Source organism: Colobus angolensis, unplaced genomic scaffold (assembly GCF_000951035.1).
Source record: "Colobus angolensis palliatus isolate OR3802 unplaced genomic scaffold, Cang.pa_1.0 Scaffold211, whole genome shotgun sequence".
Classification (NCBI taxonomy): Eukaryota; Metazoa; Chordata; class Mammalia; order Primates; family Cercopithecidae; genus Colobus; species Colobus angolensis.
In genome coordinates, this window is record NW_012115278.1 from 3911881 (window position 1) to 3923314 (window position 11434).

The following is an 11434-nucleotide window of genomic DNA, read 5'->3' on the forward strand; positions in this document are numbered from 1 at the left end:
AAGACAATGTGGCATTGCCACCAAAATCCACAAATAAAAACTGTACTGAGAGTTCAGAAATAGATCCATACATCCATAGACAACTGATTTCTGACAAAGGCAAAAGGCAATTCAGTAGGAAAAGCAAAGTTTTTCAACAAATACAACTGAAACTACTGGACAATCAAGCCAAAAAAAGCCTTTCAATCTGAACCTCCCACCATATATAAAATTTAATCAACTGGTCATAGATACACATATCTAAAACTATAAAACTTCTATAATAGAACACAGAAAGAGAATCTTTATAATCTTGAATGAGGCAAAGGTTTTGTAGACACAACATCAAAAGTACGCTCTACAAAAGAATAAAATGAATAAACTAGGCTTCATCAAAATTAAAAACTTCTAATCTTTAAGATTCACCTATGAAGAGAATAAAATGACAAGTCACACTGACAGAAAATATTAGCAAATTATATATTAGGCAAAAGACTTGTAACCCAGAATATATAAGGAACTCTCAAACTCAGTAAGAAAACGATCAACCTATTTAAATATGGGAAAAGACTTGAACGGACACTGACCAAAAACGGTATCTGATTCGTAAATAAGCAAGATGCTTGAGATCATTAGTTACTAGGGAAATACAAATTAAAACCACAATGAGATACCACCATACATCTATCAGTGTAACTAAAAGACTGAACATATCAAGGGTTGACAAAAATGTGGAGGATGTGGACCTCTGGAACATCCACTTTGCAAAACAGTATGTAGCGATCTTAAGAAGCTAGACATACACCTACTATATGATCCAACCACTCTTCTCCTAGCAGTTTACCCAAGAGAATTTCAAGTGGATGTCCATACACAAACTTGTGTGGAAATGTCCATTAGCAATTTCACTTGTATAGTCAAAAACTGGAAATAGCCCAAACATTCAACAGCAAATTGCATTTGTTTATCTTAAGATGCTATTCAACAATTTAAAAAGAATAAACTACTGACACATGCAACATAAGTGAATCTCAAAATTATTATGCTGAGTGGAAAAAGCAAGATTTTTAAAAAGAGTATATGCTGTATGATTCCATTTATAGTAAGCTGTAAAACATGCAAACTGGCCTGCCACGGTGGCTCCTGCCTATAATCCCAGCACTTTGGGAGGCCGAGGTGGGAGGATCACTTGAGCTCAGGGGTTCAAGACGAACCTGAGCAACATGGCAAAACCCTGTCTCCACCAAACAAACAAACAAAAATTAGCCTGGCATGGTGACATGTGCCTATAGTCCCAGCTATTCAGGAGGCTGAGGTGGGAGCTGCAGTAAGCCAAGATCATGCCACTGCACTCCAGCCTAGGCGTCAGAGTGAGACCCTGTCTACAAACAAACAAAAACCCAACCAAACAACAACAACAAAAAGAAAACATGCAAACTGATCTGTAGTGACAGAAATTAAGTTGCTGCACATGGCAGGAAGGAGGGGGGGAGTTAAAAGCAAAAGGGAGATGGGTACAAAGGGCCAGAGAGAAACGCTAGAGTAGTGTATGAGTTCATTATCTTTCATTGTGGTGATACTTTCATGGACCACACATATTTCAAAGTTGATCAAAATGTATACTTAAAATAGATGCAGTTTATTATATGTCAAAAATAACTGAATAAAGCTGTTAAAAAATATGAAAGAGCCCACTACAGTGCCTGTATCTCTCAGGCAGTTATTAGGAGTCCTGTTTACACACAAGTACAGCACTGTGAGTTTACCTGATCATAAATACAAGAATCAGCAACACACTTTCTTCTACAATTTTCATTCCAGCATGGATAAATCGCATGAGAGCACACCGTAATTCTTCTGTGTCTTTAGATTCATAATGCAGTTAACACAGCACTACAACCTCTAATGCGCTGGCACAATTAAATAAATCTGTAAGGCTGCTGTAATCTACAGAAAAATCTCAGAGAAGACACAAATCCGTGTTACCTAAATAGGAAGCGCCTAAAGGGTCTCTTGCAGTCTGGAAGAGGACGGGCTCGTGCACAGAGGGCGTGGCCACATCCACCGTTGTCCACGCCACGCTGTGGGACGACCCGCAAGCCACGCGCGTGATCTTCTGGCCTTCTAAGCCTTGCACGAGTGTGGGCTTCCTGTTAACCGTGGTCGTGCCATTGCCCTGCTGGCCATGGTCATTGTCACCCCAAGCATACACCTGTTTACGAGGGGGGAAAATGCTTATAATTTTTCAACATTTCAGGACATTTTCTTTCATGTAATTTTTACTTCAAAATGCTTAACATGTATGCCACAGTAGTTGAAAGAATTGAGTTCTTAAACGTGAAAACAAACCATTTCACGATCTTACGAAATGGCATCAGTGTACGACAATTCTGAAGAAAATCTAACCATGAAAACGCTGGATAATACCTATAAAAGGAGTATTTTCTTAATATTAATCCAATTCTGTTTTGTTGCAAGACACACAAAAGGTCCTCTCTTCAACTAAGTGCAATAATTGTTTTCCCTTTTATTTTGCAAAGAAAAATGACCAAAAACAATATGCTCATTTTTCAAGTAAGTTGCTTCTTGGCCTTGTAGAACTATAAAGTATAATTCATTTTGACTCAAAAACAGTAATGGTAATTTTGCTTTCATAAATAAAACTTAAAATTGAATATCCACAAGCCAGTCATAGCATATGCTCCTACAAGCAGAAGAGACAGTAACACTTGTCAGGCAGTAGCTCTGTCTCTAAAATGAGGCATGGATCCCTCCTCGCCAATTAGCAATTCTCTAAAGGAAAATCTTGCTAATACCTTGCAGTAGGAGCATCTTCAAGAATAACAATCTGGTCGGGTGCGGTGGCTCAAGCCTGTAACCCCAGCACTTTGGGAGGCCGAGACGGGCGGATCACGAGGTCAGGAGATCGAGACCATCCTGGCTAACACGGTGAAACCCCGTCTCTACTAAAAAATACAAAAAACTAGCCGGGCGAGGTAGCGGGCGCCTGTAGTCCCAGCTACTCGGGAGGCTGAGGCAGGAGAATGGCGCAAACCAGGGAGGCGGAGCTTGCAGTGAGCTGAGATCCGGCCACTGCACTCCGGTCTGGGGGACGGGGGACGGAGCGAGACTCCGCCTCAAAAAAAAAAAAAAAAGAATAACAATCTTTCCACACACTTTTCACGCAGACTTCAGAATGGGAACGTGTCTTTTCTGAGGACCCCGCCCCCTAACCCCTGCAGCCGAGCAGGCAGATACACCAGTGGGCAAAAGGGACGCGTCCTGCCCTCATGGTTCCTCAAGCAGTAAGACTCGGCTGATTTCATCAACAGCTGCGATTTCAACAGGACGAGCACCATGTCGTGACCCCCAAGTCCCCCAAGTCAGGATGGCACGCCACCCCCAGGCCACCTGTAGCCTTACCTGCCCCGAGTCCGTGACCGCCAGGCAGTGCAGGGCCCCGACGGCCACATGCACGATCTTTTTCCCTCTCAGCCCTTCCACCACCTGCGGTTTCCGCACGTGCACGTCAGAGCCATGGCCCAACCTGAAGTAATCCCCCTTTCCCCTGGGAGAAGGCCAATGGTGGAGTGTTACAATACGTTATGGTCTGACAATGCTACAGAAGAAAACGCTCAGTCTCACATCTTTCACAGCCAGCTCAATGACATCACACACGGCACTCAGGGTCTTTGAACTTACATTCAAAATCATACACCCTTAATTCAAATTAACTTATTAAGTCAGCTGGGAAAAACCTTAACACTTTAATACATGTTTTACGATATTTAAGTTACTGTTGTAAGTTTTCATATAAAGAGACTGAAAATAAGACACACTACTGCAAACACCTATCCAAAGTCCTATCTGGTATACACCTTTCTCAAGCTGCCTCTGGTCATGACACTGGCACTAAGGCCTGACACACCATTCAAGGCCGGTCTGGGCACCTGCTTTTTTGCACATTAATAAAGTAAGCTTTTACAAGAAATACATGTTAACTTTTTCAGGATCAAAGGATTCAAAAGGTTATTTTGCTCTCATTTTATCCTTCGGCTTCAGCAGAAATCTTTCCTATAAATCTCACCCAAACAGGAAAGGTAAGTGGCCTAAAATTTTTCTAGTATTTTCAAAATGACCCAGTTACAATGGGAAATTTCTTCTTGTACTATTGTCACTAATCCCAACTCAATATCCTTTAAAGGACAAAGATGCATGCATACATAAGCATCTGACAGGTCACAATCACGCCGGGGTGGGCCTGGGGTGAGGCCCAGGTTCCCCGCAAGTACCTGCACAAGCACGCACACTGTGACAGGGAGGAGGTTTACGTACCATGTCCACACCACTCCAGACTTGGTGAGCGCCAGGGAGAACTGAGCTCCACACTCAATCTGGCACACCCCCTGTCCATTCAGTCTCTCAATGTTCTGGGGAATGTTACAGCCTTCACTTCCGCCCCGGCCCAATTTTCCAAAGTCACCATCACCCCAGGAAAATACCAAACCTAGGTTTAAAAATATACATATACTTCAGGCCAACATTTCATATCATTCTTACCCACCCAGGAGCACAGAAATCATGCCAGGCACTCACCTTCATCGGTCAGAGCCAGGGTCTGTGCGTCTCTACTCCCACATGCAACCTGGATTACTCTGTGACCAAGAAGGACTTTCACCTACTCAATTACAAATTTAAAAACAGAATCAAGCACAGGCACAGAGAAAGCAAGGGAATTTCCCAAAGACAAAGCCAGGGAATTTCCCAAAGACAAAGCCAACCACGCACACATCTTTATGAACTTTCCTAGACTTGAAGCTTAGTTTCTCCTGAAATCTTCAGATGGTAAGCTTTCTGTAAGCAACAAAAATGCGTATAATCACCATTTTGGGCTTTAGCTGGGTCGTATTATCCCCATGTCCCAGCCGGCCATACTCGCCGAGGCCCCAGGTGTACAGTTCTCCGCTGGATGTGAGGGCCGCGCTGTGCGAGCTCCCACAGGCGATATCCCGGATTCGCTTGGTTTTCAGGGCCTCGATCAGCCTTGGCTTGTCACAGTTCCTACAAGAAGAAGAAATCAGCTCCCTACCGTCAATCCGTCCCTTCTTAGAGATGAAGGAAAAAAGACATCTATACTGATCCACATGTAGTCAACACAAGATCCACAGGTCAACTATCAAACCTTAAAGCAGAACCGATGAGACCAAAACACAAACAACCGTGTTAAAAAAAAATTGTTTAAGATCCATTTCCATAATCTATTCTAATTTTCTGCAAAATAACTTTCAAGAGTATCTGTAACAGTTCATTAGCAAATGAGACTAAAGTACTCTTACATTCTGCTGAAGTGTCCAAGTTTTCCGTCATCACCTTCGCCCCACGAAAACACTTTTCCATCGACAGTTAAAGCCGTCGCGTGCCGGCCACCTGCAACATGCACAGATGTGCGGATTGCCAAAGGGCAGGGTACAGAGAGCCCACAGCATAGCTCCCTATGTTGCCTGGCATGTAGCACACACTCAATGAGTGTGAGCTGAATAAATGAGTAACTCAACAGGATCAACAGCAGAGTTAGCAGGAAAGCTTTCTGGGACATATGTATCAAATAAGTGAATTTTTACTAAACTACAAATTTAACTCTAGAAAGAATTTGCAAAGAGGCAAAATAATACTGATTATTAATAGGGTTCCTATTATGTTAAATACATGAAAAATCAAAATTTAGATGAAAAAAGTAAAAATAATTTGTGATTAGACAAAACGTAAAAATACTGTCAATTTAAGCTTTTGAGAACTGTACCTCAACAGTGAAATTATTCAATCATTTGCATTAGCATTATACTCACTCTTCCCAAAACACGCCAGCTGATGCTCTTTCCCCAGCATGGAATATTCCCAAGGTCCATACAACCTGCCTCAGGATTAAAGGCATGGCCACTCCCACACAGTGAGTTCCTGCCACCTCCTGGGCTTTGAGAACATCACAGCAGACCGGGCTTGTAATCCCCCAGCGCTCATTCTCCCCCTTCCTTACCAACAGAACCCCCATGTTCATGTGCTCAGCTAAACACCACTTCCCAGCCTCCTCTACCCCCAGGAGATGGTGAGTGAAATGAGTGGGGCTTCGGAGGGGCTCTGGAGAGAGGGCTGCATGGGTGGGAGGGCACACTGTGTGGCGCTTGCCTCTTCTGCCAGGCCTGGTCCTGGACTCTGGGGGCCAGAGCTAGTCTAAGACTATCTTCCCACAAAGGGGGACACAAAGGACCAGCACTCCTCATAGACACAGCCCTGCTGGATGGACTCTGACCCCACCTCTGGACTTTTACAAAGGAGAAAAGTAAAACTCTGCATTGCTTAAGCCACTATCATTTGGATTTCCTGTTACGCGGGTGACACTGAGCCCCGTTCAGCAAAGGCATGAACTGAATTAGAACTTTGTGTCTAATTCAGTTCCGTTCCTCGGAGGCCTAGCACAGTGTTTCCAAAATAAACACTCCCTACACTGAAAGAGTGGTCTGTTTTTTTTTAAAGGATCTTTCTCATTACTTGGGTTCATAGATACTTTTGGGAATCTGAAGAAAGTTATAGACTCTTTTTCAGAAAAACAGCCTGCTTTTAGGCAAAGAACTTGATTTGGCCGCAATAACTAAATTCTAGACCACCTAGAGATTTACATTATCCAATTTTTATTCCTACTAAGTAAAAACTTAAGAAAGAATGTAAGGACACCAATTAGGGCTTTGGTTAACAACGGAGCAGGAGCAACAGGGTGATCCACAGAGGCCTGCTGGTGCTTGGTTTGTACCTGAGTGAACAGCCACCTTCTTCACCACGTAGCTGCTGAGAGCTGTGATCTGCTGTGGGATGGGCACCGTCCCGCTGGAAATGCCCAGCCCCAGCCGGCCATTCGTGGCTTCTCCACAGGCGTACACCTTCCCTTCCACAGTCACTGCAAGGAACGACAGCCAGGAGAGGACTCACTTTTCACAACATTAAAAACTTTTCTGTTTTTTGGTGCCAAGCATAATTTAAAAATTTTTTAATATTAGAATAATCATACCTGCAAACAAACTTTTAGAACCACCAGCCACCTGTACCACATTCAAAGCAGACAGTGTCTCAGAGAACGAAGGAACCTTTATCTAGAACAGAATATTTTTAAGAAAAAAAAAATTTTACTTGCATGTTTAAAATTATGTTACCTTATTATATGATACAAGGAATTACAGTCATGCACTGCATAACATTTCACTCAACCACAGGCTACATATACGATGACAGTCCCAGTAGATCATAATGGAGCTGAAAAATCCTTACTGCCTAGTGCTGTCCTGGCCATGACAACATCACAGTCCAACCAATTCCTCATGTGTCTGTGGTGATGCTCTGTCAACAAGCCTCTGTGCTGCCAGCTACATATCAACAATTCCTAATACCTCATAATGATAACAGACAACTGCTACTGGCCTATATATTCACTATGCGATACTTTCTACCATTCTTTTAGAGTGTATTCCTTCTACTTTTTTTTTTTTTTTAAGCCGACTGTAAAACAGCCTATAGCTGGTACTTCAGGAGGGATTCCAGAAAGCACTGCCGTCACAGGAAAGGACAGCTAGCTCCTTTGTGGGGGTGAAAGAGAAGTAACACCATGATCCTAGCTAGGCTAACGTACGTGTTTGAGTCTCAGTTTTTAACAAAAAAGTTTAAAAAGAAGAATGTAAAGAAAACATTTTGTACAGAGCTGTGTTTCTGTTTTAAGCTAAGTATTAACATAAGAGTCAAAAAGTTTTTTAAAAAGTGAAAAGTTCATAAAGTAAAAGTAAAGTTACAAACAATTTATTATTAAAGAAAGAAAAATATTTTTATAGAGTAGCCTAAAGCATATAGTGCTTCTAAAGTCTATAGTAATGTGCACTGACTCACCCAGAGCAACTTCCAGTCCTGCAAACTCCATTATTCGTGGTAAGTACCCTATGCAGGTGTTCCATGTTTAATCTTTTACACTGTATTTTTACTGTACCTTTTCTATGTTTAAATACACAAATGCCATTGAGTTACAACTGCCTATCATATTCAGTACAGTTACATGTTGTAACTGTACTAGGAGGAGCAACAGGCTATACCATATAGCTTGAGTGTGTAGTAAGCTACACCATCTACGTTTGTGTTAAGTACACTCTATCATTTTCCAACAATGACAAAATCACCCTAGCAAAACTTTCTCAGAATGTATCTCCATCGTTAAGTAACGCATGACTGTACTACTACTATGTATGGTTACATTAACCAAAGGCGTTGCTTATCCCTTGGAGATTCACACTAGAGTGTTTTAAAAATGAAATGATACACTGTGATTTACTTTAAACCAGAGTTGGGGGAATGAGAGGACAGAGACAGAAAAACGTAGACACCTGCTGGTAACTATGGAAGCTGGTACCAGGGACATAAGGGTTCGTGATGTTATTCACTCTATTTGGGTACATCTGAACATTTCCATAATAGAAGGTAAAAAATAAAATACGGTTGGTCCTCTGTATCCATAGGTTCCATATCCATGAATTCAACCACCCATGGATTGAAAAGATTTTTTATTGTACCTATACTAAATATGTACAGATATTTTTGTTGCCATTATTCCCTTAACAATGTAATATAACAACTATTGACATACCATTTACATTGTATTAGGTATTCTGAGTAATCTGAAGATGATATACAGTATTTGGGAGGGTGTGCATAGGTTATATGCAAACACTACACTGTTTTATATCAGGGACTTGAGCATCCACAGATCTTGGTATCCACAGGAAGTCCCGGAACAAATCCCCCATGGATACTGAGGGATGACTATGCATATAATGTAAAGATAAAAACACACACCTGTAGACTATACCTTATTTCAAGTCACGTCCTGCTCATTCTCTGATTCTGACATCTCTAAGAAATTATATACTTAAATTTCCCATTGTAGATGGATGTAATTTAATTTAAAATTCCTAGGGCCCTTTGTCTAAAAAACCCTTTATGATTCCATGGGTGAAACAGTCACTACTGCAGTGGAAGAAAGGATTTTCATCACAACCGTGGAAAGATGACTCCGTCCTTGAAGTGAAAACTCCATGTAGGGCAGTGAGCAAGGTCATAGGCTCCCACCAATGGCCTGCACCTCAGGGACCCCTGGACAGCCCTGCACTCCCACAGCTGAGACACCCACAGCTCACTGTCCACTGTCCGCTTCCCAAACCAAGCTCAGGGGCATTGAAATACAAATGCAATTCAAGGCTGCTCCAATACAGATAAAAATTATTGCACCTTGAAAGGAAAGAGTTCAAATGAATGAGTTCTAACTTTATTTCTCAGCTTCTCAACAGGGCAGGCAATAAGGAAAATGTATGATGTGATGTCTCACAGAACACTAACAGGAAGCCTGAGTTCATGTGAACACAGAGAGTGCCTCTGGGCAATAAAATTTAGAGGAATTTGCTTTGTGGCTCCTCAGCCAGGAGACACTAAGTAATATAAGGAACGCCGAATTCAACTCCAGTTTAAATGCATCATTTCTTACACCTATTCTTTTCAAAATATGGTCTTTTTCTTCTAAGCAATTCAAAATACAAATTAACCTTTCATCCCAGTACCTAGGGGATGAAGGATGTTGCGAGCACAGAGGCTGTGGCACGGCTTCCCGTACATGCTTCATGGTTTACTGACAAGGTAAATGAGATCATGGTGCTCTCCACCCACAACAAACCCTGCAAATAAGGCAAGTGTGTATGCACACACATGTGCATTCTGCTTGTTTCTCTGTGCTCACAAAGCCTTCTCTCTCTGTGCAAGCTACTTTACCCTGAAGAATCTCAGGCACGAAGCACCTGGAGGACAGAGACCACAACTTGCTCATCTGTGTGCCACTACGGCTTTTTTACACATATTTTGTTCATGATAGTCAAAAGTGTTTATTGTAGGGGAGGCAAGATACATCTATCGATAGTCTGTAATTTTCGTCTATGCGCTTGTAAAATCTTTTCAAAAGTTTATTTCTAGTTTACAAGACTGCAATAAGACAATTATATCTAAAGTGAAATTTTCCAAGGAGAGACGCTTCTGAGGGGTAATTTGGTAATGTCTTTTAGTTCGTGTAAAGAAACAGTACAACATATAGAGCGTAAAGTTATTATAAAAACTTCACGAGGTGTGGCTGCTGCCGAGTGCCCCGCCCTGCTGGGTCCCAGGGAGCAGGCCGTACCTTGGAGCCTTTCAGCCCGCCCAGCTGGTCCTTGTCATTCAGACCCCACACAAACACTTTGGTTCTTATCGTAGCTGCCGATTCCAGCCCTGCAGCCTTCTTTCTAATGAGGCTAACCAAACAAAAAGAAAAGAAAAGAAAAGAAAGAAATAGAGGTTATTCAGCATAAAACAATTAAATACTAAAAAGAAAAGCAACCTCAAGCATTCAAAATTTTATGGTTACTTTCAGAAACTCTTACAATTTTGCTTTAATAGAATACAACCTCAAGCATGCACAGGAGTAAGTGCTCTGTAGGGTCAAATTTTCTAGATACCACCACGCTACCTGTTAATACCAGCACTTAATTTCAGCTCTTATTTTTGATGGAAAACGATGATACACTACATTCTCTTTCATCTTAAATACCAACTTGAACATGTGGGAATCATTCCAAGCCATGCAAACAGACGCGCAGCTACCACAAATGGCACTGCAGAGACACAGGAAACCTCCCCAGGAGCCACGCTGGGCCTGGCCTTGCAGCAATGTCCCTAAATCTAGACATCTGTTTGGCCAATTATTTTCCCACAGAAAGAATAAAACAGTATGTGGCCACATGACCATGGAGGTACTTTAATACAAACACATGTCCTAATGCTTCTCTCTTCCTTTATACCCTCTGCCCAGGACACCAGCCAGAAGCACCCGATCATCGGCCAGCTGGGCTGAAAGTCCTCGTCTCCTTTCCTTCCCAGAGGACTTGCTCCTTCCACCTTGCTCATCTATTTCCTGACCTGCCCTCGACAGGTTAGGAGTTTATTTATTTTTTGTTTGTTTTGAGACAGGGTCATGCTCTGTCACTCAGGCTGGAATGCAGTGGCATCATCCCAGGTCACTGTAGCTTCAACCTCCCAGGCTCAAGCAATCCTTCCACTTCAGCCTCCCGAATAGCTGGGACTAAAGGCATGCACCACCATGCCCAACTAATTTTTGCATTTTTTTAGAGACTATATCGTCAAGGCTGCTCTTGAACTCCTGGGCTCAAGTGATCCTCCCTGCTCAGCCTCCTAAAGTGCTGGGATTATAGGTAGGAGCCACCACACCCAGCAGGTTAGAAGTTTAATCTACAGCATCCAAAACGCTCCAATTCTTGCAACTTGAAAAAAGTACACAGGCCAGGGTTAGATTTTCTTGGCTGATAGTCTGATGCCTGGTGCCGAGAAA

General features: G+C 42.3%; 1 protein-coding gene across 1 annotated transcript in view; it reads right to left on the reverse strand.

Annotated features, from left to right (window-relative positions):
- HERC2 (HECT and RLD domain containing E3 ubiquitin protein ligase 2) overlaps nucleotides 1-11434 on the reverse strand; it is a 220953-nt gene that overhangs the window by 61809 nt on the left and 147710 nt on the right. The window contains exons 54-62 of the mRNA XM_011942889.1: nucleotides 10229-10340; nucleotides 7040-7121; nucleotides 6785-6928; nucleotides 5316-5406; nucleotides 4863-5040; nucleotides 4576-4657; nucleotides 4315-4486; nucleotides 3403-3547; nucleotides 1966-2191 (exon numbers count right to left, since the gene is read on the reverse strand). Coding sequence (XP_011798279.1) covers nucleotides 1966-2191; nucleotides 3403-3547; nucleotides 4315-4486; nucleotides 4576-4657; nucleotides 4863-5040; nucleotides 5316-5406; nucleotides 6785-6928; nucleotides 7040-7121; nucleotides 10229-10340 — 1232 coding nt within the window. The remainder of the gene's footprint in view (nucleotides 1-1965; nucleotides 2192-3402; nucleotides 3548-4314; nucleotides 4487-4575; nucleotides 4658-4862; nucleotides 5041-5315; nucleotides 5407-6784; nucleotides 6929-7039; nucleotides 7122-10228; nucleotides 10341-11434) is intronic.